Raw genomic sequence first — 27,487 nt, forward strand, 5'->3', positions numbered from 1 at the left:
AACATTCGTGCCTTGGTGAAAATAAGATAATAAATAGCTCTTGGGGACACGTGATGTGTACGTGTGTGTGTGTGTATAATTTGGTATTCACATCCGTTGTGAAAGAGTTCATTTTGTATCATGGCTCTGCCTCTTAAACTGAGAGTGTCTCTCTGGACAATGGTGCAAATGGGTTGCACCCATTTGGTGCAAAATGCAAGCTCCCTTCTGTGACTTTCCCGTTTCTTTTTAATCTTATTTGCGATCTTGATCAATAATATCCGAGTGGAACATCATTACTCAGTTGAACTCTGGTGACATAACAATCAAACTCCTCAAAATGATTTTCCCTGTGGGCATTAATATAAGCTTGAAATTCCATTAGGCCGGGTTTGGTAAAAAGTGATGTATTTGATTTTATGAAACTTGTACAAAATATGTATTCCCTCAATTTGAGGTTTCCAAGATCATCTTGATTAACCCATCCTTCAAAATGGGATTAGTGACTTGCAAGGATTTTTTTCCCCCAAGTTGCGTAATTGTACGTTAAGATGGTGTTATTTGAAATGTCTCTGAAACTGCGGAACATACTTTGCTGTGATGATGCTCTGAACAAATTAGCATTTGCTTATTTTTGTCCAAAGCACATCATGTGTAGACCTCTATGATATTTATTGACGTTGATGTTAATCAATTGCCATTTTTATCCTGAGCATTGATTGTATTGTTAATAAATGCAAAATCCTCCATCTATTCTGAGTCAGAAAATCAAAGCTATATCCGCTGAGTCTTCTCCGTGGGCAGAACAACATCACAGTGGTGAAAACGTGGTACATCCTGAGTGTTTCTCTCCTTGTCTCTATTTCAGATGCAATAACCGAACACAGTGTGCGGTGGTAGCTGGTCCTGATGTCTTCCCAGACCCGTGTCCCGGAACCTATAAATACCTTGAAGTGCAGTATGAATGTGTCCCCTACAGTACGTATATTCGCTTTTCTTTTTTTTTTCTAATCTTAATCTTGCAGTGCCTGTCCAGGTTTTCTCCAGGTTTTCCTCCTGGGGGGGTGTAGGGCCCTTCTAACACTGAGGAGGAAAACGGGAAGAGGACACGAAGCAGGATGAGATCAAGGCCTGGGAACCAACCTTTTCCAAATTCCGTCTCCATGGCGCCATCACTAATGCTCGATGGAAACCACTGTGTCATGTGTGCATAGTCCTGGGAGAGAATTTAGTCAGATGTTCAGGAGTCTTGAGAGAGTTGGGACATCAAAACGAGGTCGTTTGAAATACGTACTGTCTAAATTATTTAGTCAGTTTTCTGACGATTTGAATGATTGGAGAAATGCTGGGTGTATGTTTATTGGCCAGGAGAGTTTGACGGTCTGTTTCCCCTTCAAATAAGCACCACGTTGTCCAAGAGTAATATTATTTGGATATTGAATGGTGTCAGAGTTCCTCCAATGGGAGATTTACACGATGGGAAAAGTAATTCCACGTAAGTCTCCGAAGCTGTTGTGGTTGTGGAGGAATATGACTATATTCGTCAGAAGAGAGAATATATTGCAAGAAGAAACGCAAAGGTTACGCCATGCAAAGCAATGATCCGAACTCACCTTTCTCAGCAGCTGGAGTTAATAGTTGCCCTCTGTCCAGTTTGGTACAAATCCTGTATTCTTTTTTGCCTTGAGAAGAATGGGGAATCACACCATATGAACTAAAATGTTTTCTGGCCTCTCTAACTAAAAAAAAAGATCCAGGTTTTCAAATAACGATGTTCTTAATCTGACCAACCCATTATCATCTCTCACCCCCTCCAACTACGTTATAAAATCCGTGAGTGCAGAGATTGTTTACCCACTCCATTTTACTGTACTCTCCCGAGCGCTTGTACGGTCGATCAGTCATATTTATTGAGTACTAAGCATTTGGAAGAGTACAGTGTAACAGTCTAGCAGACACATTGCCTGCCCACATTGAAATTACAGTCTAGAGGGGGCTGCGGACATGAATATAAAGAAATGAATTAGAGCTGTGTCAGGGTGACGCAGAAGGGAGTTGAAGAAAAGGAAAAGAAGGCTTAGCCAGGGAAGCCATCGTGGAGGAGTCGTGCCTTCAGTAAGGCTTTGAAGGGGTGGAGAGTAATAGAATAGTGCTCTGCACAGAGTAGGTGCTCAAACAGTGCCACCGATTTATGGATTGATTGGTTGAGCGCCTCCATTACGAAATGCAGAGTTTGAAAGAGGCCAGTGTGGTTAACAGAATGAGCTGTGGTGGTCTATATCCATTGTAGAACACACAGTCCACCCCGGAGGTAGATAGCAGATCAGTCGATAGTATTTATGGAATGCTGACTTTCTGCGGAGCACTGTACTAACTGCGTTGAAAAGTACAATGTAAGAGGGTTTTACAGGCATGATCCCTGCCTATAAGGAGTTTACAATCTTAAAGGCTATAGAGGTCTGCATTTCTTAAACCCCAGAAAAATAAATGTCGTGGAATTTGTCAATAGTATATACGGAGCACCGCCCACGTACAGTGCAGTGCACTGTACTGAGTGCTTGAGAGACTCCAATAAAGTTGCTAACTCGAATTCTTGCCCTGCAGGAGCTTTCCGGCTAGCAGACAGTGTCCGGGATCGGTTTCCCAAGAGGAAGAAGTGTGTGCACTGCCGTGCTCAGGGTCCTGTCAGGGCAGGGGCGTGGCTTAGTGGAAAGAGCACTGGCTTGGGAGTCGGAGGACGTAGGTTCTAATCCCGGCTCCGCCAGCTTGTCAACTGCGTGACCTTGGGCAAGCCACTTAACTTCTCTGTGCCTCAGTTACCTCATCTATAAAATGGGAATTAAAACTGTGAGCCCTAGGTGGGACAACCTGATTTGCCCTGTATCTATCCCAGTGCTTAGAACAATGCTTGACACATGGTAAGCTCTTAACAAATGCCATAACGATAATAATAATAATTAATGGTGCCGAGGAGCTGGGGTTTATTTTGGAATCAGCTGCTGTGGTCAGGGGAACTGGATTTCAAGAGAAAGTGGGAAGCCGAGCAGCGGGAGAGACCACAACCAAAGGCACGAATCCTCATTAAAAGTCTATTAGTTCTTCTGGTGTCAGCTCTGACAGAGAGGAGGGGACACCCAGAGGAAGATTTTTGAAGGGATGCGTGGGTTTGTGGGTCTTAATACTAATAGTTTTAGAGAAGTCGTTTGAGGCCATTTTTCTGGAACGGACATTACCTCTGGAGAAATTGTGTTCATGTGTTGTGGGTGGGGGTTGGGGTCTGTGTGTGTGTGGTTGTGTGTGTTTAAGATGTGTATAATAACACGGGGAAAGAAATTCGACCTAATCACGCCTGTGCCACTTTCCTGCTGCGTGACCTCGGACAAGTCACTTGATTTCTCTGTGCTTCGGTTTTCTCATCTGTAAAGTGGGGATTAAATACCCATTTTCCGTCCCCTTAGACTGTGAGCACTGTGTGGGATAGGGACCGTGTCCAACTTGACTACCTTTATCTACCTCAGTGCTCAGTACAGTGTTTGGCACATAGTAAGAGATTAACAAACGCTGCCGTTTAATGATATGATTTTATTATTAATTTAATAATTAATGATCTGTCATTATTATTTTAATCATTTTGTGGGTGCCAAACACTGTACTAGGTGCTGAACTGGATAAAAAATAATCAGATCAGATACAATCCCTGTGGCTTATGGGACTCCATCTCAGAGGTAGGGAGAGCAGGTGTTTTACTCCTATCAGAAATAGGAAATCGAGAGGCTAAGTGACTTGCCCAAGGTCAACCCAGCAGGCTAGTGGCAGAGCTGGGATTAGTGTCTCTTGGCACTAATCTGCTGCACAGTTGGCAGGATCAGATAATACAACTGAAATTGTGAAAAGTAGTTAACATTCACATGTGAATGTCAGAAGGGCAACTTTTTTCTCCCTCACTCTTTCAAAAACACTAGAGGACTTCAGAGTTGTCTCGGGTTTTACAGAAATTCCTCTGCTTCGTTTGTTGTTCCAGCTCCCTCTGAAGGGCTCTGCCTAAGCTCCTTCTGAACTAGGAACTCCTTAAATCGCTTTAATATGAGTAAGGGCTTCCATGTTCAATTCTGCGTAATAAAGCTGTCTTCCTCCCGGACATTCCTCTCTCTAAGGAGATTAGGGTTTACCACAGATTTGCCTTGGCTATTGCAAATTTTCAGAGGTAGACCCTGGATATCCCCTAGGTCTAAGCTCGTCTCTAGACTGGGAGATCGCTGTGGGCAAGGAGCGTGGCTGTTTATTGTTGTATTGTACTCTCCCAAGCACTTAGTACAGTCCTCTGCACACAGCAAGTGCTTAATAAATAAAACTGAACGAACATCATAAATGTATCTAATGAGCACCCATTAGGTGAGAGGTATGGATATATAATAATAATAATAATAATAGTAATGTTGGTATTTGTTAAGCGCTTACTATGTGCAGAGCACTGTTCTAAGCGCTGGGGTAATCAGGTTGTCCCATGTGAGGCTCACAGTTTTAATCCCCATTTTACAGATGAGGTAACTGAGGCACAGAGAAGTTAAGTGACTTGCCCACAGTCACACAGCTGACAAGCGGCAGAGCCGGGAGTCGAACTCATGACCTCTGACTCCGAAGCCCAGGCTCTTTCCAGCAGCCATGCTGCTTCTCTGCATATATATGTATATATACATATATACGTATATGTATATATACATATATATGCACTTATATATGTGTGTGCGTGAGTATACGTATATGTATTTGTTCTGTGTGCGAGGTCTGAGCCAGGGAAGACCCGCCCCAATTTATTTATACTAACATCTGTCCTCCACTCTAGTCAGTTGTTTTTATTGAGTACTTTCCGTGTGCAGAGCACTGTACTAAGCACTTGGGAGAGCACGCTATAACAATGTAATAGACACGTTCATCCTTGACTGTAAGCTCCTGATGGGCAGAGAACATGTTTCCCAACCACTGTAGTATTCTCTCCCAAGCACACCGCAAGCACCCAGGAAATAAACCATCGATTGATTGGATGCTGTGCATGGTGCTAAGTAATTAATACCACTGTTGATCACACAGCTGGTGCAGATTCCTCAATTTTTCTCTCCCCATGGCTATCCCTGGAGAAGGGTGTCCCCAGTGTAAGAAAGGATTCATTTGATTATTCCTGAGTAGTAGAACTGAGAGTATCAATTAAGTGTTTATTGTGTGCGGAACACTGTACCCTGGGAAAGAGTATGCACGCAGGTGTGAATTAGACATGGCCCCTGTTCCCCGTGCAGCTCACAAAAGAAGCTCAGATGGCTAGGTCCAGCCAAGGTTTCAAATGGATATTTCACTTCAGATGGTCGTAAGGGGGTTGCGTTCAATCTGATCATTTGCCCCAACTGAAAATGGACGCAAAATCGCAAGGACTTCCAAAGGTGCCTTGGCATTTTGTCACGATGAGCTAATTCACATGAAAGGAGATCGTCGTGCGACTCTCACATTTGCTAGCAGGGCGCTCTCCCGGTTTTTCTGTAAATGAGTCTTGTTCGCTGCGAGCACTCATTACGAAGTTGGAAATGAAAGGACGGAAGCAGAGGGAGATGTGTCGGATTGGGAAGAAGTGGAGGGAGGGGATTTTTATAAAGGAGCCAGTTTGCCCCACAGGTAGCCAAAGGTTCCCGTTCTTATTTCCAACAAGAGCCCTGCAAAATCCTCTCCTGCCTAACAGAAAGTCAAGCGTGGTCTTTGGAGATAACAGCTCCTGGCAGCACTTCATGGTGGGGAAGAAAGAAAACACACTCTGCTTGCTCTAAAACACTCAAAAAATAGATGTGTGAGGCTTTTCACTTCACTGTTTTTTCCATTTAGACTTCTTGCTGTTCTCTGGGTGCATTTTTTTGGCTTTCTACCCAAACTTTCCATGGTTATTTTAAATGCTGGTTATTAGAGATGCTTCACTACCACCAATATCCTGCTTTTGTTTAGACCTTTGGCTTCTTAGGATTTAGCACCTTGGGTTCATTTTTCAAGACACCCAAACATTTTCACCTTCTCCCCGGCATTTCTCTGAAGCTGACCACAAACTAGTCAGTGCTTGAACACGGCGACCCACCGCCTAGATCCAAAGCTCCAATCAAAACAGCGATTTAAGTTTCCCCTTAAGTGCATTATGACTGCCGAGAGGGGAACACCCGTGGGTTTGAAGAAATCTGTCAGGATATCGAGTCTGGGGAAGAAATGTAAACATCAGAAGGAAGCCTAAAGCTGGCTGGGCCTACTGAAGAACATTAAGATACGTGGCTCATCTTGTGGTGGTACTCAAATATTTTCTTGTCTGGTTCTAGTAGAGATTATTGGTAATAGTACTCCTGGCCACTTTAAAGATAATTTGATTGTAGGAAGGAAAGTATGGAACATGGCACCAAAGCAGATTTTTGCTCTGTTGGGTCAGGCTAGACTAGGTTTTCCAAAGCAGGATTCTACAGTAAAATTCTCCCTTGGACAACCACGAAGGGCATGAAATCATGAAGATGGCCATGCACATCTCTCTTTTTCATCCTTTATCTGTGAAGTTATTTTGTTCTTATTTCGGACTTCCTCCTACTTAGACTCTGAGCGTTATGTGGGACGAGGACTGTGTCAGACCTGATTATCTTATACCCAGCCCCATGCTTGTCACATAATAAGCTCCTAAAGAGGGCCACAGTAATAATTATTATTGGCAAATCTCAGTTTCTCCCTTTGACACTCAGCTGGTATAATTCACCTGGCCACCTTACTACACCGGGTAGGACAGAGATAAAAGGAGGAGTGGAAGGCAAAAGAAAATATTGAGAGCTCCCTAAAATATTTGTGTCGGTTCAATTTACCCACATCTCACAGTTTGGACATTGCAATTTTCAAGTATGGAGCATTGCATTGCCATAAAGGATCCACCTACTCACTAGACCTCATTTTCATCTCTCCTGCTGCTGGTTTCTTGTTCATACCTGCTCCCTTGCTAAATAACTCTGATCTGATTATCATGTCTCTACTCCTGTGCTTAGTACAAGCAGCAGCGTGGCTCAGTGGAAAGAGCATGGGCTTTGGAGTCAGGGCTCATGAGTTCGAATCCCAGCTCTGCCACTTGTCGGCTGTGTGACTGTGGGCAAGTCACTTAACTTCTCTGTGCCTCAATTCCCTCATCTGTAAAATGGGGATTAAGACTGTGAGCCCCACGTGGGACAACCTGATTCCCCTATGTCTACCCCAGCGCTTAGAACAGTGCTCGGCACATAGTAAGCGCTTAACAAATACCAACATTATTATTATTACAATGCTTGGCACATAGTAACCACTTCAGAAATACAACTGTTGTTATTGTCATTATCATTATAATCATCTGGTTCCCCCTTCAAATCCTCTAGACCACCGGTCTCCCCATCTTCTAAACCCTTCGAAAATCCCATCTCCTGAGCAGGTTCTTCCCTGATTCTTCTCTAATCTCTCCACCTTATAACCACCCCCAGCCACTTCAGCACTTCTCTGCCACCTAAGCACTTGGGAACTCAACTTCTCTTCATTCTCTATAGCATTTTTGTGTATATAATTGTATTACTTATTACCTGCTCTCTGCTTAGTACAGTGTTCTGCAAAATAGAATTGTGCGATTAAATACCACTGATTGATTGGCTCCACATTTAGTGCCCTGGAAGGGCAATTTAATGACTGCAGGGTGTCTGAGTGGCCCGATGTAGTCAACGGGCATACTTCGTGCCAGTTTTTTCTTTTTTTTTTCTTTTAACCTGAGGCCCGTGTCTGGTGATTGCAGTCATTGTTTTTCTTTAGAGCAGCCGTCCAGTAACAGCAACGACAAATGGACCATCACAAGATTTGGTTCTCTCCTCCAATAATGGAGAGTCTGAGCCTGTCCCGGGGACTTTGGGTTGTTAAAATGATCGAAAGCTTAATGGATTGATTACCTTTGTGAGAGTTCCCCTGAGTTTCCAGTTTAAAACTTTGAAAAGTACAGTTAAAATATGGAACACTTCCTGTGAGGTCCGGATAGAATTGTCTCCATTTTCCATTGAGAAATATGAATCCTTAACTTAGAATCGGATTAAACGAGTAAAATAATTACTTCCGATGTACTGTTACTCAATGTCAGGCTGGTTGTTTTCCTTTGTCGATATTTTCCTGTAAATTTTGCCAAGCGTCATTCTGGTTTTCATGGATTTTTTTGTTTCTTAATCCTGTAAAATTGGAAAATGCATTTGCTCATATTTTCTGAAAATGTACATGTTGAGTTGGGTTTTTTTACTACAGTATTGATGAAAGGCTCATTTTTTTCCAAGAAAAAGTACAAATTTATTGGTAGCAGAAGACTAGATTGGCTTACATATCAATAAATGTGAAGGGTGTTAAGTAAGATGTGGGAACAAAATTCAATAAAGTTTTATAGTATCTCAAGTGACAGAAGTGTGTTAAAAACATTAAATGAAAGCTTCCAATATCTGTTGCACCGGACCTTAGGGCCAGTGAAATAGACACCTAATTGAATAATGACAGTTTTAAAGGAATCCAAGAACTACGAAGCAGAATATGATGCCTTCATTGCTTAAGGATTGCTGATAGGAGATGGAAATGGAGTAAAACTGCAATCTGTAAACAATTCAATCAGGCTGTGTTTCCCAAGAGTACTGATTTTAATTATTTTTGGGTGCCTTTTTTTTTAATAGTTTGCATTTTAAATGAACCTTTTTGCATGCTGGATTCATTCCTCAGGTTCTGAGAATATCCTTAGTTGCTGAGTGCCGTTGGCCCTATTGCAAGTCAGAAAATCAATTCTCTGGTCTGTCCCAGCTACTCTTCCTCTCCAGGCCGACTTCCTGTCTCTGAATTTCTTCTGAGTGGAAGCAGCATGGTCTAGTGGGTAAAACACAGGCATGGGAGCCAGAGTTTCAATCCTGGCTCTGCCACTTGTCTGTTTTGTGACCTTGGGCAAGTTGTTTGACTTCTCTGTGCCTCAGTTGCCTTATCTTTTCAAATGGGGTTTAAGATTGTGAGCCTCCAGTCTGACTGTGTCTCATATGCTGAGTGACCTTGGCAAATCACGTAACTTTTATGCAGCTCAGTTCCTTCATCTGGAAAATGGGGTTTCAATGCCCGTTCTCCCTCTTACTTAGACTGTGAACCCCAAGTGAGACTCATTATCTTGTGTCTACCTGGTGCGGTGCTTGGCACATAATAAATGCTTAACAGATATCCCAATTTTTATTAGGTTGTATTTATACCCATGCTCAGTACAGTGTTTGACACATAGTAAGTGCTTAACACGCTTATAATTATATCGATCCCAGCGCTTAGAATAGTGCCTGTCACGTAGTAACCACTTAAATACCACAGCTTCCATCTACCCCAGAACTTGAAACATTGTTAGACACTTAGTAAGTGTTTAAATGCAATTTAAAAGAAAAATGCCTCATCTTTTTGGTCACTGCATAAGTGGACGGTTCTTCCCCAGTTCTGACATGTGTGTCGGCTCCCAACATTGAACATCGCTGTTGGGAAATGCCCCTTTCTTTTCCTCTCTCCTTCCCCCACTCATCTTTTTATCCTTCTTACCTAACCCTGGATAAAAATTGTGGGGAAGATATGAAAAGGAAGAGGAGGAAGGTGGAAAAGAGAGAAAGGAAGAGGGAAGGATGGAGAGAGGGAGTTGAAACAAAAGAAACCCCAAACTATTTATTAAGATAATTTCTGAGAAAAGAATTTCCATTTTGTGTCATGCTGACAGATTGTCTTTATTCCATGAGATGAAGTTACATTCATATTTCAGCCAAAAGAGGCTTATTTTGAGTCAAAATCCAGCTTGCTTTTTCAGATCTTTGTTCCTGACATGTGGAAATCAAAATATTCATTACTTTGCTATGTTTCTTTTTTCACTGAATGTTTTTCTTGGAAAGGAAAGGAGAAAGAAATGAAAGTCTAAAAAAAGAAACCTTATAGAAAACGTATATTCACTGCATTAAAAATACCCATTGAGAGAAAACACCTAGGGTATATTAAGTCTGGTTTGTACTAGAAACCTAGAAAATACACTTTGCCTAAACTCTTAGCAGAATTTGGAAAACAAAAAGTTTGTTGTGGTTAAATATAGGTCATCTGATGATGAATGTTTGAATTCCCAAGGCCTCATTGAAAGTATCTGAGAGGTTTTGTCCCTCTCTGACTTTCAGGCCACACTGTTAACTGCTTTCTCCGAAGATTTTGGCTGTGAGGTAGTTTTCTCTGCAGCGGTGTTTGGAAATGGGTGACTGTGCTTGAATCCCCAGGCCATCAATCAATCAGTGGTATTTATTGAGTGCTTACTGTGTGCAGAGCACTCTTCTAAGCACTAGATAGAGTACAATGTAACAGAATTAGCAGTCGGGTCCCCTGCCCATAATGAGCTTACAATCTAGACGGGGAGATAGACAGTAATATAAATAAATAAGCAATTTATAATATACCATTTAAACATATGTACTTAAGTGTTAATGTTGAATTAGCAGTGCCAGCTGGAATCAGGTTCCAGACTGGGGCTAGGAGGGGCCCAGCAATATTAGCTGATTTCCATGTTCCCTGCCATAGCCTCATCGATCAATCAGTGCCATTCATTGAGCACTTACTGTGTGCAGAGCACCGTACTGAGCACTTGGAAGAGAACAATGCAACAGAGTTGGTAGACGTGTTCCCCGCCTATGTGGACTTTACAGTTGAGAGGGATTAATCGGGTCAGACGTAGTTCCTGTCCTTTCTGGAGCCCCGAATCTAATTAGGAGGGTGAACAGGTATTGAATCCCCATTTTGCAGATGAAGAAACTGGCACCGAAAAATGAACTAGCTTGCCTTAGGTCACAAAACAAGAGACTGGCAGAGCCGGGATTAGAACCCAGGTCCTCTGACTCTCCGGCCTGTGCTCTTTGGATTGATCATCACCATTCTTCCACGTCATCATTTTTCTTTGTATTTCTTTTGTGACTTTTTTATGTAGAAAGGAAACAATTCCTGCTATTCCAGAGCACACATTTCTAGGTATTTTTGTGTTAATATTTAGTGGATGTAGTTGACCCCCCCACTCTGCCAAAGGGCTGAGACAGGTTGGTTCCAAGAGTAATGTGATTGGGTAGGAAAAAACACATTTATGTTCAGTGTTGGTTGTTGCTGTGAGCGTTGGCCCGAATTTTAGTCCCAGACCCGTCTGTAGCTGGCTGACGTGGACAGAGCGGGGGAAGGTGAGTGTGAGTGCCCCTGAACAAGCCACTAGCACTAGAATCAACTCCTCCTCAAACGAGTCTCAGCACAGAGGCTCATTTGTCGATCCCAGTTGGAGACTCCATGCTCATGTTATCAATCAGTACTTATACAATTAGAGAACTCTAGCTATCGTAGTTTAGAATAGCATTTTTCCCCCACTGGTATTTTTTAAAAATAATTTTATTTTATTTTTTTTTACCCCTGAAACCAATAGTTAATGATATCAGAAATGGAGGTGAAAATACTTTTACATTTTTCAGGAACGTTTTTGTTATCTTGTCAAGAATTCATAATTTATTGGAGCATTTACACTCCTGCCATGCATTAGCATTGCCGACTGGCTAGAGGATATTCGGTTTCCCTTTGATAATGAATATTGGTTCGGATAACAAAATTCCTGGAATAGCCCTGTGGATATTTAATCTTCTACGATTTTATTTTGAAAGAAAAAAAAAAACTTTGGCTAAAATAAATACTGTTGGTAAAAATGCAGCCTGGCAGAAGATAAAATAATCCCCACTACCTATTTTTCTTTTTCCAAACAGTGTTTTCTTTCACTGGGCGTTCACCTGGTTGTGAGAAAAATGATTTCTTGCCCCTAATCAAGTCAAAGGTGATCATTAAAATGTAAAGAGGAGGTGTATTATAGAAAAATCAAAGTAATTTGTAATATTGGAATTCAAAAAGGCAAGATCAAATATGAGTAAATTTAAGTTTTGCTGAAGCCTTTGATTGAGCAAGGGAGTTGCCATACTGTTGCGTGGCTAGAATTGGAAATGTTTTTGTTTGGTTTGGTTTCGATTTGTAAAGTAATAGTTTATACAGTAAAGTACACGTTACAAGCCAGTCTTGAGGTCAAGGCATTTTTGGTCTTCAAAGAAGTGGGACTAGTAGGTAGCGGTGGTAGAATTTGAGTATCCACTGGATGAAATTGACAGTACTAAGCACTCGGGAAGTAACTAGACGTTCAAGAGTCGAAGGTGCCAATGGGGCAGATCCGTGTCTACGGGATTTCTTCCTGAGCATCTCTTTCTGCCCTGATTGATGGCACCCCAAGACCAATCAGGGCCACACAGACTTTCAAGTGGAGGAGAGTCACTGTCAGATATGAGGAAGGAAGGCATTCCAGGCCAGGGGCGGGATGTGGGCAAGAGGTCAACGGCGAGATAGACGAGATCGAGGTACAGTGAGTTCAAAGGAGTGAGCATAATGGCCACTCGGGTCAAGGAATGGCTCTGCTTGGTCCAGGATTCTGGGTTCAGGCAGATAAGCTATCTCATAGTTGTAATCCGATGGAAATTGTTCTATGAAGGATCCTTTGGCCGTGCAGCCGACGACACCTAGAGACCACTTGTGATTTAAAGGGTTAAGAAGCTATTAGCTTCTTTCTCCCTGCTCCTGGCAGTTGGCCTCATTCCCCTTCGGGAGTCTTCTCATGCATTCAGATGTTGGGGGAATTTGAAAAAGAAATAAGAGGATTGCATCACGTCGATGGAAAGAGCATCCCAAGGGGAGTCAGGAGGCCCAGTAGACTAGCTGATTATGTCCAAGGCCGAGTAAATTAGCCTCTCCGCACCTCAGTTTCCTCTTTTGTAAAATGGGGATAAGGTAAGATGTGAACCACCTTTGTGGAAGAGGCGTTGAGTCCATTTGCATAACCTTGTTTTCCCCAGCACTTAGGTCATAATGCCTGCGTAGTAGATGTCTTCATTATTAAATTAGCAGTAGTATTTGTATTAGTAGAGAAGCAGCATTATCTAGTGGAAACAGCACGGGCCTGGGAGGCAGAGGACTGGATTCTAATCCTGGCTCTTCCGCTTGTCTGCTCTGTGACCTTGGGTAAGTTGTTTTAGCTTCCCTGTGTCTCAGTTTCTTGATCCAATAAATGGGAATAAAAAACCTGTTCCCCATCTGGGGACAGGAACTGTGTTCAACTTGATTTCCTTTTATCTACTATAGTGCTTAGTTCAGTGGTTGGCAGGTAGGAAGCTCTTAAAATATGCTTATTAATACTACTACTACTACTACTACTAATGATGATGATAATTCCAATATTTTGACTGGGGTAACTCTGGCAGACTTCGTGGGATGGTGTTAAGCACACTGTCAACCAGTGTGATTCTCTACAAGAGTTTTTTTTTTTTTAATTTTTTTTTTTTGGGGGGGGGTTTGCTAAGCACTTACTATGTGCCAGACACTCTACTAAGCCCTGGAGTAGATACGAGCTAATTAGGTTGGACCCATTCCATGTCCCGTGTGGGATTCCCACTCTTAACTGTTCCGTGCCTCAGTTACAGCATATGTAAAATAAGGATTAAGTGACTTGCCTAAGTCACAGAGCAAAGTGACAGAGCCGGGATTAGTACCTAGGACCCCTTAGGACCATTTGGACTCCCAGGACTGCGCTGTCTCCGCTAGGCCACACTGCTTCTCCAGGTGGAGGATGGAGGTGTGTGTCCGTGGCGACAGTTGGCCACGGCCTGGGAACACTGGCCCTCACTGCTGTTTAAGGTGGGCTCCTTTTGCCGCTCAGCCCAGCGCTCTGACAAACCCGAGAGTTTGGGGCTCTTTCCGATCCAATACCATTTTGAAGGTAATCCCTTTCCTGTTCTCCATGACCTTTATATCCCTGCCACGATTTTTTTCCCACCCTCCAAAAAGTGACCTCTCAACTTCCAGCTCTGTGTTCTCTGCCATTCCCCGACTCGCAAGGTTAAGTAGCTGACTGACCTTCTAGAAAACGCAGACACAGAGCTGGGGTAGCCCTTTGCATTACGGGATTTTTCTCTGCAGCAGATCTAATCCCCAAAATGCCTGTTTCCATTTTCTCCCAGTGCCTGATACCCTCGTGGCGGGACATTTTCATTAACAACAGCCCCCTCGATTTTATGATTTATCTCCCCCGCTGAATTTAATACTCTGATGATGATATTAGCCGTTCTCTTTGAAAAGAAATTCTGCTCCAGCTCCTTCGCTTCCGAACACTCCCGCGTCACCCTAATAGGCCGCCGTTATCTCATTCCGTTCTGCCTCACTGGACAGACAAATATGAGACCCAGAAAAGTGCCAAAAGCCCGTGAAAAAAGGGACTTAGGAAAAGTTTATCTTTAAATAAATTTTCAAGCTTTTTTGAAGCTTAACCAGCCCTCGTATGGAAAAGGAAATTAAACGGAAGACAGGAAGTATAATTTTTCCTTTTGTTTCCTGATTTTCCAACTGCTGCGTGTTTCAACTCTGAGCCACAGTAATTAGTGATAATAATTATGGTTTTTGCTAAGGACATACCGTGTGCCAAACACTGTTCTAGGGGCTGGGGTTGATAGAGGTTAATCAGCTCGGATACAGTCCCTGTCCTCCGTCGGGCTCGCAGTCTAAGTAGGAGGGAGATCAGGTATCGAATCTCCATTTTATAGACGAGGAGACAGAAGTAGAGAGAATTTAAATGACGTGCTTAAGGTCACACAGCAGGCAAGTGGCGGAGCCAGAATTCGAACCTAGGTCCGTTGACTCCCAAGCCCGTGATCTTGCCGCTAGGCCCCTATAGTGGCAACTAATTATAACCTGTACGAGTAGGGCTCCCCGCTTAAAGGAGCTGCTGTTACCCCATGCTCTCTTTCTTACCTGCTTTGTCAACTTGGGCAAATCACTTCACTCCTCAATTTCTTCATCAGTGAAATGGGGATAGGAGACCTGATCACCCTCCCTCTAGAACTGCGAGCTCCATTTGGGACAGGGGCATGGTCTGATCCGACTATTGTCTGTATTCCAGATCTTACCATAGTACCTGGGACATAGTAAGAGCTTATTAAACATTATTATTCAGGCACAGCCAAATGAGATAAAACACCAACAGGGCACTATTGTTAGCTGCTCGAGAAGCAGCGTGGTCTAACCGAAAGGGCACAAGCCTGGGAGTCGGGGACCTGGGTTTTAATCCTGGTTCTGCCAATTGCTTGCTGTGTGACCTTGGATGAATCACTTAACTTCTCTGTGTCTCAGTTCTCCTGTTCTCCCTCCTACCTAGATTGTGAACCCTTAGAATGTTCTTCAAATATTACCATATTGGCTGGCACATAGTAAGTGCTTAGAATACTTAGAAGGTTACCGATCTGTACATTCCAAGCGCTTAGTACAGTGCTCTGCACATAGTAAGCGCTCAATAAATACTACTGAATGAACCCCTTTGCGGGACAGGGACTGTATCCAACCCAATTGCCTTATATCTACCCCAGCGTTTAGAACAGTGTTTAATACCTGGTAAGTGCTCAACAAGTGCCATAAAAAAATAAGGCTGATACATACTGTTTTTCATTTTACTCTCCCAAGTGGCAAGCACTTGAGCACCAAGGATCCATCCATTCCATCGTGCTGCACTGGAGATAGGAGTCAACCTGAAATGAAAATTGGTGAAGTCCGTATCTTTGTGTGTGGACCTCTGTCACCTTCATCGGCAGTTACGCTGTCGAGCCGATACAAAGTTCACTCAGAGGAAGTCCTCACAGTACAAGAGTTGTTGATATTTTGTTTCCCCACGGTCAGTCAGTAGGCTGAAAAGGGTCAAGTTGATTTAGCTTACATCTGTGTCTGCCTGTAGCCTATTGTAGTCGATTTCGTTTCCCAATAATGAATTGGAATGAACTGCGAGTGTCAGGTCTCCAGATGGACATTCTCGAAGGCACATCTCCTCCAAGAAGCCTTCCCTAAGCCCTCCTCTCCTTTTCTCCCACTCGCTTCTGCGCCGCTCTTACCTGCTCCTTCATTCATCCTCTCTCCCGTCCCCACAGCACATATGTATTCATCATCTGGAATCTATTTATTTATATTAATATCTGTCTCCCCATCTGGACTGTGAGCTCGCTGTGGGCAGGAATGGGTCCGTTGTTATATTGTACTCTCCCCAGCGCTTAGTACAGTAAACGCTCAATAAATACGATTCACTGAATGAATGAGTGAATGGGTCACTTGGTGCCTTCCTGTAATGGGGATATTGCTATTTCCCTTATTTTAGCGTGTACTGATTTTCCCCTTTGTGGGAAAGAGGCACATTCCCTGTAAGGTTTAATGCCAGGTGCACTCCATTATTGTCATCGTCATCAATAGCATATATCATAATCATCACCATCATCATTATTATTAGAATTATCATCATCATTATTGCTTTTTTGAGCCCTCAATATGAGTTATAGCAAACCGTAGTGCATTAGGAAACCCATTCCGATGATAGGTTGTATTGGGGAAGCAGCGTGGCTCAGTGGAAAGAGCCTGGGCTCCGGAGTCAGAGGTCATGGGTTCGACTCCCGGCTCTGCCACTTGGCAGCTGTGTGACTGTGGGCGAGTCACTTAACTTCTCTGTGGCTCAGTTACCTCGTCTGTAAAATGGGGATGAAGACTGTGAGCCTCAAGTGAAACGACCCGATTACCCTGTATCTATTCCAGCGCTTAGAACAGTGCTCTGCACATAGTAAGCGCTTAACAAATACCAACATTATTTTAGTAAGTCATTCATATTTATTGAGCGCTTACTGTGTGCAGAAGACTGTACTGAGCGTTTGGAGAGCGCAACGCAAGAGTAGAACAGGCACGTTCCCCGCCCTCAATGAGCTCACAGTCTAGAGGGGAGACGGACATTAATGTAAAGAAATAAATTACATATAAGTAGATAAGTGCTCTGGGTCTGGAAGGGGGGCGATGAATAAAGGGAGCAAATTAGGTTGATGCAGAAGGAAGTGGGAGAAGAGGAAAGAAGGGCTCAGTCAGGGAGGGCCTCTTGGAGGAGATGTGCTTTCAATAAGACTTTGTATGGGGAGAGAGTATTTGTCCGTCGGATATGAGGAGGGAGGGCATTGCAGGCCAGAGGCAGAATGTGGGCGAGAGGTGGGTGGCTAGATAGATGCCACCGAGGTGCAGTGAGCAGGTTGGCATTGGAGGAGCAAAGCTCTGTTGTTCCAGTCAATCTATCGTATTCATTGAGTACTTAAGAGTGTGCAGAGCACAGTACTAAATGCTTGGGAGAATGCAATATAACAGAGGTGGAAGATACGGAGAAGCAGCGTGGCTCAGTGGAAAGAGCACGGGCTTTGGAGTCAGGGCTCATGAGTTCGAATCCCAGCTCTGCCACTTGTCGGCTGTGTGACTGTGGGCAAGTCACTTAACTTCTCTGTGCCTCAGTTCCCTCATCTGTAAAATGGGGATGAACACTGTGAACCCCACGTGGGACAACCTGATTCCCCTGTGTCTACCCCAGCGCTTAGAACAGTGCTCGGCACATAGTAAGCGCTTAACAAATACCAACATTATTATTATTATACGTTCCCTGCCCAGAAGGAGAAGCAGCTTGGCCTAGAGGAAAGAGAGGAGGCTAATGTTCTGATGTAATGTTCTGATGGTTCTATGGGCCTATGGGTTCTAATCCTGGCCCTGCCGTTTTTCTGCTCTGTGTGACCCTGGGTTAGTCACTCAACCTCTCTGAAGTAGTAATAATGATAATAATTATGGTATTTGTTAAGCACTTACTATGTGCCGAGCACTGTTCTAAGCCCTGGGGTAGATACAAGGTAATCGGCTTGTCCCACGTGGGGCTCACAGTCATAATCCCCATTTTACAGATGGAGTACCTGAGGCACAGAGAAGTTAAGTGACTTGCCCGAGGACACACAAATAAATAAATAAATAAATGTCGGTATTTGTTAAGCGCTTACTATGTGCAGAGCACTGTTCTAAGCGCTGGGGTAGACGCAGGGGAATCAGGTTGTCCCAAGTGGGGCTCACAGTTTTCATCCCCATTTTACAGATGAGGGAACTGAGGCACCGAGAAGTGAAGTGACTTGCCCACAGTCACACAGCTGACAAGTGGCAGAGCTGGGATTCGAACTCATGACCTCTGACTCCAAAGCCCAGGCTCTTTCCACTGAGCCATGCTGCTTCTCTACTGCTCTTCTACTACTTCTCTACTACTTCACACAGCAGACAAGTGGTGGATCCGGGATAGAACCCACATCCTCTGACTCCCAAGCCCGTGTTCTTGCCACTAGGCCACGCTGTTTCTGTACCTCAGTTACCTCATCTGTGAAATGGGGATCGACTGTGAGCCCTCTGTGGAACACGGACTGCGTCCCACCTGATTAGCTTGCATCTACCCCGGCCCTTAGCACGTTGCCTGATGCGTAGTAAGGGCTTAACAAACGAGATGAACAAAAACAGTAAAAAACAAGGAACTTACCGTATATGGGGAAGTATACAACATACAAGATACAGTCCCTGCTCAAAACAAGCTTACGGTCTAGAGGAGAAGGAAGACATTAATATGAGTAAATACAATTACAGATATGTACATAAATGCTGTCGGGCTGGGAGGGGGGATGAGTTAGAGGAGCAAGTCAGGGTGACGCAGAAGGGAGTCGGGAGGGCTTAGGGTAGGCCTTTTGGAAGAGATGAGTCTTCCATAAGGCTTGGGAGATGGGGAGACTGATTGTCAGGAGGATGGCATGCCAGGCCAGAGACGTGGGCGAGAGGTGGGAAATGGACGAGATGGAGGTTCAGCGAGAAGGTTAGCGTTAGAGGAGTGAGGTGTGCGGACTGCTTAGAGTAGGAGAAAATGCAAGGGCGCTCGGAGGGTAGGAGAGAGTGAGTTGGGGAAGTGAGGGCTGAGTTGGGGAATGGCTCTTGGAGGAGATGTGATTTTAATAAAGCTTTGAAGGTGGGGAGAGAGATGATCCGTTGGGTATGATGGGGTCGGTGGTGAGATGGGCGAGCGCGAGATACGGTGAAGGTTGACATTAGAGGAGTGAAGTTTGAGTACGCGGTTATAGTAGAAATAAGTCTCCCCAAAAGAATGATAGACACCTCGTTTGGAACATTTTCAACCCGACCCGCAAAGACATCAGAAGGCGCGGTGAAAGGAATCGCTTTCCAGCGGCTGGGGGAGAAGGAGAGGTGTACAGCTATAGGCTCCGAGATCTCTTTCATCTCCCATTTTCAAGGATTCTGTGAAGTGCCCTCCACTGTGTTTCACCAGCGACACCTCTGACAAAGCGCCCTGAAGTGGAATTTCTACAAGAACAAAAGTCTGATGGAATATATCTTCCCTCAATTTACGGAGATAGACTCTCTGCACTCCATTCCTCCACGATGTATATCTCCACTCTGCGTTTTGCCTGAAGTGCCGCTGGGTAACTGGGGGAGGTGTCGTCCGACAGAGCGACACGCTCTGCCTTGTCGTAAGGCCTGCGCGAGTCGTCGGTCGAAGACCGCCTGCTGTGACGTGAACCTTCCGTAATCCGTGGTTCACCCAGGCCATTACCTCTGGATTATGGGAAAACCGAGCGTGTTTGAAACAGGTGGACCTGAGCCTTTATCAGTAAGTTGGCTATTTCCCAGTTTGAGGAACTGTGTTGTGTCAAAATTAATGACACAAAATTAGTGGTATTTGTTAAGCAAGTGCCAAACACTGTACTAAATATTGGGGTAGGTACGAGATAATCAGTTTGGACAAAATCCTTACCCCAAACGGGGCTCCCAGTCTAAAGAAGAAGAAGAAGCGTGGCTCAGTGGAAAGAGCATGGGCTTGGGAGCCAGAGGTCATGGGGTCGAATCCCAGCTCTGCTACTTGTCAGCTGTGTGGCTGTGGGCAAGTCACTTCACTTCTCTGTGCCTCAGTAACCTCCTCTGTAAAATGGGGATGAAGATTGTGAGCCTCACGTGGGGCAACCTGATTCCCCTGTGTCTACCCCAGCGCTTAGAACAGTGCTCTGCACATAGTAAGCGCTTAACAAATACCAACATTATTATTATTATTATTAAATACCAACATTATTATTATTAAAGGGGAGGAAGAAGAGATATTCAACCCCCGTTTAACAGACGAAGAGGAAACACAGAGATGTTCAGTGACTTACCCTAGATAGTAGGAGTAATACGGTTTATTAAATGATTGCACCGTGCAGAGCGCTCTACTGAGTACTGAGAAAGATATGCAGGTGGAAATTAGCCTCAGGCCTTACCCTCAGGAGGTTCCCAGTCTACCCACACAATCTAGAGTTCAAATTTAGCGGGCAAATAAAAGACCCAGGATTAGAACCCAAATCCCCCGACCCCGGGGCCCACGCTCTTTCATCCAGGTATTTATCCCCAGTGCTTAATTCAGTGCTTTGCACCCAGGAGGGACTTGGTTAGTGCTACTCCTGCTATTTTAGGTGGTGACAGTCCCTTGAAAGTAATTTTGACTTTGTGCGTCTAATTTTAATAACTCCCGGAGATTGACAGAATAATTGAATTCATCCTTAAGTAGGCCACGGGCAAGGTAGATGCTTTTCAAGATTGTTCACCTCTTTCCTGCTAGTGGTGATTAATGTTCAGTGCTTGCTGGTTTTTACGCTAAATGCGGTTTGGCCTAGGCATCTTCCCTACGGGAAAATGTTCTTTTTCCGCTAGCTGTCGCCTCGCTGGAAAATGACCACTGTGGACAATTGCCTCTTCACAAGAATACCAATAAAAACCAAAAGCGGTTTCTAGGAAACTAGGTTTTGCCTGAGAATTTTGAAATCCCCCGGCAATTCATGAAATTTTGATCTCACCCTTCCTTGACAGCCCTTACTGACGGAGTGCCACGTAAGGAACCAGCTGGAACTCATACCAAGCACCTCGATGCAATGTTTGCCCTTTCCGTTAAACCGTTCGACGAAATCGAAGGGAAAACATCGATTGGGTGCTAGTATATGTCTTCCTGTAAAAGTATAACCTTGAAGACATTAACCAGCCTCTTAATACATATTGCTTACGCAGAAACGCGGAATTGGTCACTGAGCAGCATTACAGAGAGAAGCACATAAGGTGGAGAGACTCTTGTTTTGATCTGATCATTATAAGCAGACCTGTAGAGACCGAGGCGTATTCCCGACGCTTCCGGTGATGAATATGCACCTGCTGTGGAGGTGGGAAAACAGATTTGGAGGTAGCACGTGGCTGTTAGAGGGCGCATCCATTCTCCATCCACATTAGGACAGCGAGGGGAGTGGAAGCATAACACAGTTCTTGCTTGGGATTTCTTCTCTGTGCCTCCTCTCTCCCTCACAGAGCAATCTTCACAGAAACACAATCCTCCCCATGCACACACACACATAGACACACAATAAATTTAAACAATCAAGTGACTCCAAAGTGGGTGGACCTCCTGGTGCTTATTTAGTTTCAGATCTGTTGATGATGCTATGGGTGTTTGGCGTCGGTGATTCTCTCTGAATCATTTTCCAAGCTCGCAAGTGGTCATTCTTGGATAAAATCAAACTCCCCTGGCTTGTATTGGAATTATAAAGGGGCCTGTGATCTTTTTATCTGTTAGCTACTCCAGTGCTAAGTACAGTGCTTGGCACGTAGCAAGTGCTTAACAAATGCCATCGTTTCAGTTATGAGTATTTTCCACTAGACTGAAACACACACACCACCTTTTGTTTTCCCAATCCAATATCTAACACCAGAGAGTTGTGCACCAAAGTGGCACATTGATATTTTCTTGTTATAGACTATGAGCTCCTTGTGGCCAGGCATCACGTTTTCCAACTTATTTACATTGTAGTCTCCCAAGTGCTTAATATAATGCTCAGCACACAGTAAAATACTCAATAAATGCCATTAGTTGATTGACTGATGGAACCTCAGCTGCAAGAACCAATAGGTATAATGGCTTAGGTTTCTTCAAAACCCTGAATTTGAGGCAGTCATCAAAAGATCCGCATAAGCTCTCCTGCATCAGCCAAGCCAATCAGTGATATTTATGGAGCACTTACTATGTGCAGAGCACTATTTTAAGCGATCAGGAGAGTACAGGAGTATTAGCAGACATGTTTCCTGCTCATATTGAGCTCAATGTCCCTCTCTCTGAGCCTATCTCTCAAATATTACAATCCATTGGATAGAGTATCAACCTAGCAATCAGTAGTCTTTATTATATACTGTGTGCAGAGCCCTATACTAATATAAATGAAATGAAATTTATGCCCAAGTAAATATCCTTATATGAACCAAAATAATTGTTTATGCTCAGTGGACGGTAATGGTGGAATCGGAGTTTAAGAAGTGGAGACTGACTGCTCTGTCATTATATGAAACCACCAGTTCAGCCATTGTAAGTTGTGCGAGTCATATTCTGTAGAGGATTTGATATGAGATTGTGTCAAAAACTGAATTGGGAACTCTTCTGCGTTGGACAAAATGACTGGAAACGTTTAGTGGGAATGCTAAGCCTGTAGTCTCTTTGGGTCTTAATTTGTAGGTGCTGTAGTCCTTGACATCACCAGACCAAATCAAGGTCGACAGATAGAAGTGTCATCGCTGTACCTATTCTATTAGCAGATATTTCCATTTGGGATCCTACTTTAATGCTATAGTTGCATAACTTAAAATGGCACGGTGGATAATTTAAAGTCAAGAGGGGGGTCTTGATTGAAAATGATGACTTAAAGTGTTTTAGTGGGAGAAGCAAAGGAAGGATATAGTGAGTGATAAAAAGTAGAGGCTTTTTACTTCAGTTTGTGACTAATTGCTTATGTGTGTGAGAGAGAGAGGGAGAGAGAAGAATAGAGAGCATTGACATGAGATGAAATTAAAGATGTGCAGATTTGCTAACAAAATATACTTGTTTCCATTAACATGAAGACAAGAGCGAAGAATGTTCTTTGAGTTAAAGTTTCTCGGGCTTTATGGTCTGAGGTCTGTTCCGTTGAATCCCAGCATGCTCTGCGTGGCAAGTGTGGTCTTTTCGTTCTTTGGGACAGACACACCCTTGGAAAGCTGTATGTGTTTGAACACCCTCTGAAGATATAACAGGACTCAGTCATAGTCGTTATAGAGAGTTTAACTCTTATACCCCCTGCTTGTGATAGTGCTTAGAACAGTGCTTGGCACATAGTAAAGCGCCTAGCAAATGCCATCATAAATAGAAGAGGCAGTACAAGCGCTTGGGTCATACAGAATGGAGGGATCCAGTTCCCTACGTACAGGCGCCTCGCTGCCAGCCAATCACTGGTATTTATTGGGGCCAAAGTTGTGAAAAAGACTGAACGAAGCTCTTGGGAGAGAACCACAGAGTTAGTAGAAATGGTGCCCGCCCTCAAGAAGCTTAGAAGTTAGAAATGAAGGCAAACACTACAATGATTTATGGATAGGAGAAGCAACTGAGTATAAGGAAAGTAATTAATGTTGGTATTTGTTAAGCGCTTACTAAGTGCAGAGCAGTGTTCTAAGCGCTGGGGTAGATACAGGGTAATCAGGTTGTCCCATGTGAGGCTCACAGTTAATCCCCATTTTACAGATGAGGGAACTGAAGCCCAGAGAAGTGAAGTGACTTGCCCACAGTCACCCAGCTGCCAAGTGGCAGAGCCGGGATTCGAACCCATGACCTCTGACTCCCAAGCCCGGGCTCTTTCCACTGAGCCACGTACCTAAGAGGGGGTGAGGATCAAAGTGTTTAGCAGGGTACGGGCTCCAGTGCGTAGGCGACACAGAGGGGAGGGAGAGGAGTTGAGGGAGATGAGAGATTTGCCGAGGAAGGTTTCCTAAAGCAGATATGATTTAGCAGGACTGCTAAAATAAGGAAACACTTTCTTTGTGTATTCATTTCTGTCACCATTATTTTTTTCTCTTGCTCTCCTTTTAATTTCACTTCCCGTTCAGTCCATCAATGATATCCACTGAGCGCTTACTGGGTGTAGAGCGCTGTACTAAGTTCTTAGGCGAGTACGGTACAAGAGACTCGGGAGCCACATTCCCCGCCCGCAAGGAATTTACGGTCTAGAGGGGAAGGCAGACATTAAAATAAACTGTGGAAAAGTACAAAAGTGCCGTAGGGCTGAGGGTGGGGTGAGTATCGCTTCTCTGTCAGGATGCTTTATCGCTTTTGTTTTCCTTTTCATTCACTTGCCCCTAGTTATTAATATTCCTGCGATTCTGTTTTATTTGGACTTGGGACACAAAGCCCTTGGCTGAATCCCAAAACTTTCTTCTCATCCCCTCTCTTTGATTCATCCTTGCTGACATTTTCACATTTATTTGTGAAAAGTCTCCCTGTGGACTGTCCCTGAGACTCCTGAGAAGTTGGCACTACACCAGCCATGTCATTCAGAGATTTCTGAGTTCAGTGGCCATTAGCAAACGTCTCATTTGAGGAAAGCAGCTTTATCAAAATGATGAATCTCGTATTGTGGTATGCCTTTCTTTACTTACACGGGGGGTTACTCTGCATGAAGGACCGAAGCCAAAATCTGGGGTGTTCTGATTTAATATTAGTCATAGCGTGATTAAGAAATGGTATTCTAGAAGACGTGTGTGTATGTGTGTTATGGGCTGAAACAAAAAGTACATTGAAATGTTAGCCTTTGATTTAAAAACATCAAGTCTGCAGGCAGAAAAGAAATGAAACCAGGGAAAGTGTAAATATGTTAAAATTCTACTAGTTGGTGGTTTGTTCTTGAAAAATACAATGTTCACTCCACCTTCATTGTAGCGTTACGGGGCAAGGGGACAATTCGTCCGAGTATTTTCCGATGGCCACTACAGTGAGGCGTATGATATGTATTCAGTAATAATTATGGCACGTATCAACATTTGCTATGTACTAAGTGCTGGGTTACATAGAAGTTTATGAGATTGAGCATAGTCCTTGTGCCACCCAGAGTTCCAAATCTAAGCCAGGCTCCAAGAAACTAAGCTATGGGGCAAGTCCTCTCCTCAGGGAACTCTCTTAAATACTTAGTACAGTGCTCTACAAGTAGAGTCATACCCATTCCATTTCTAGCTTGGGCAGTGGCTGGCGAGTGAGAGGTAATCTACAAGTCAAAACTCTCCTGTGCTGGGCAGCAGTGGCACGGGAGAGAGTCGAGGGCAGGGACTCAGCTTTACTGCACGCAAGGAAGTAATGGTAAATCACCTGTGGATTTTTCCCAAGGAGATTTTATGGTTACCCTACCGGAATGATTGCACATGGAGGTGGGGCGTTCTAGGAGAGATGTGTTCGTGGCGTCGCTATGGGAGTGAGATGACTCGACAGCATAAGACATGGCAGTGCTCTACACACGGGAATCACCCAATAAAAATGACAGATTGATGATCAAATTGCCCCCCTCCTGGCTTCAGCTGCCCTTCCCAGCCTTGGAAATGTCTCTCCTGAGCAGAGACGGTCCTTGGAAATCTCTACCCCTGCTTGGCCAAGAGCTCCAGCCTCAGCGGTCTCCCCAGGGCCTGCACCGGGGATTTCCTGATGATTCTGGAACAAGGAGAGGTTCCAGACAGTGGGGTCAGTGTGTGCTTTCTGGTGGTTGGTTTTGTTCAATGGTGCTTGTTAAGTGTTTACTCTGTGCCAAACCCTGTTGTAAGCGCTGAGGGAGACATTCCAAGCGCTTAGTACATTACTCTGCACACAGTAAGCGCTCGATAAATACGACTGAATGAGTGAATACGAGGTAATCAGGTTAGACACATGGGACCACCATTGTAAGTAGAAGAGAGAATAAACATTGAATCCCCGTTTTACAGTTGAGGAAACTGAGGCGTGGAGAAGCTGTGACTTGTCAGAGGTTCCATGGCAGGCAAATGGCAGAGTCAGGAATAGAACCCAAGTCGTCTGGCTCCCAGGCCCATTGCTTAGAAAGAGAGAGAGAGAGGGGAAAAGAGAGTGAGGGAGCGAGAGTGATTGATTGTAGGTGTGTGTTTGGGACAGGTAGGGGCTGGCCAGCTCGATATGTGGTCAGGGAGAGCTGTGCATGCCTTTCCCTTGGTTCTCCACCCCAAACTGACGGTCACATTTTCCTGCCCTCTCCCCAGATGGCAGTTCCAACTAGAGGACCACACCCCCGTTGCCCCCACTAATGCCTCCCGCTCTGAGGAAGGGGCAGGGAGCTGGGCCGGGCTTCTCAGCGTGCTGGGCCGCAGAAAGGCAAAATGATCGAATCGGAGATGATTTAGGAAGGGCCTCATTTTCTACAATTATCCAAGACAGTGATTGCATTCCTTTTTTCTTTTGGTTAGTACTATTCCATTCTGACAAATCAGATTTTAGGGCGGTTGTCCTAAATCCAATTGTTTTGTGGAACAATACGCGACTTTTTGTGTGTGTGTGTGTTCTAGAAAACACAGACGGTAGGCCAAAGAATGGGCGGTCTGTAATTCCCGAGGACCAAGCTTGAGGATTTGGGGTTACCGAAGGGTCAGGATATTTTAGTCCTGAAACCACTCTGCTTCACCCCAAATGGAGCATTCCCAACTTCAAGTATAAAATGTACACAGCTATACTTCAAACACTCAACCAGCCAATGCTATTTATTGAGAGTTTGCAGTGTGCAAATTCAAATTCAGTAGATCTGGTGAACCCAATCCTTTCCCACAAGGATCTTACTGGGAAAGACAGACATTGAAATCAGTTACATAGGGAACGTGCAGAGTATAAGGATATGTACAAGTGCTGTGGGGCTGGGGGAGAGGTGAATATCAAATGCTTAAGGGGTTCAAACCGAGGCATTGGTATTTATTGAGAGTTTTCTAGGTGCAGAGCACTGTATACAGAGCACTTCTCCAGTCCTCCATATTAAGGGTTGCACGTGGTAGAAAGCGGGAGGGGGCGGGGGAGAGGGTTGATGGCCTCTGCCTTCTTGAAGTTAGCAAGCTAAATGTGTACTCCTTTTAAATAAGTGAACTTTAAATAAAAGAACATGACACAATGGGACAGATTTATTGAGTTACCTCATAGCCCAATGAGTCTTCCATTTTCACATTCTTTTTTTTTTTTAGGATGTAATGTTTTAATCACTTGATGTCCAAGAGAAATGCTCCATTAGCTATAAAAAAAAAACAAAGAGGGTACCGCTCTCTGACTGGACCAATAATATGTAGAGGGCAGTAAATAATCTGCAAGGGTTTAATGGCCCGGACTTGAGAGAGATGATGTCTCGCCCACTGAGCTAAAAGGAAGGGCTGCAGTAAGATTGGTAATGCCTTTCAATGGATAAAGTCCACTTAGACTCAGTATCAAGACAGCAGTTTTACAATAACTAGGCTCTTGTGGTCTGAGGAAGGAGGGGAGAGGATCCCTTGGTTAACCATGTTCTTCAAATGGCATTTTACACGGTGACCTTCTTAGCTAGGAATACATGATTCTTCTAGGCCATTCTACTTCCTTTGTCCTCAAAATAGGTACCTAGAAGAGTTTAGAATCTCACTTTTAGGTAATGTTGAGCCCTTGATTCGTACG

At 44.1% G+C, this 27,487-nt stretch overlaps 1 protein-coding gene across 17 annotated transcripts in view; it reads left to right on the forward strand.

Moving 5' to 3' along the window:
* The window catches only part of ADGRL3 (adhesion G protein-coupled receptor L3), a 609,412-nt gene that overhangs the window by 357,970 nt on the left and 223,955 nt on the right, over window positions 1–27,487 (forward strand). For all 17 annotated transcript variants that reach the window (XM_029072997.2, XM_029072999.2, XM_029072998.2 and 14 more), the window contains one exon: window positions 848–957. In XM_029072997.2, the coding sequence (XP_028928830.1) occupies window positions 848–957 (110 nt within the window). The remainder of the gene's footprint in view (window positions 1–847; window positions 958–27,487) is intronic.

Source organism: Ornithorhynchus anatinus, chromosome 10 (genome assembly GCF_004115215.2).
Source record: "Ornithorhynchus anatinus isolate Pmale09 chromosome 10, mOrnAna1.pri.v4, whole genome shotgun sequence".
Taxonomy (NCBI): Eukaryota; Metazoa; Chordata; class Mammalia; order Monotremata; family Ornithorhynchidae; genus Ornithorhynchus; species Ornithorhynchus anatinus.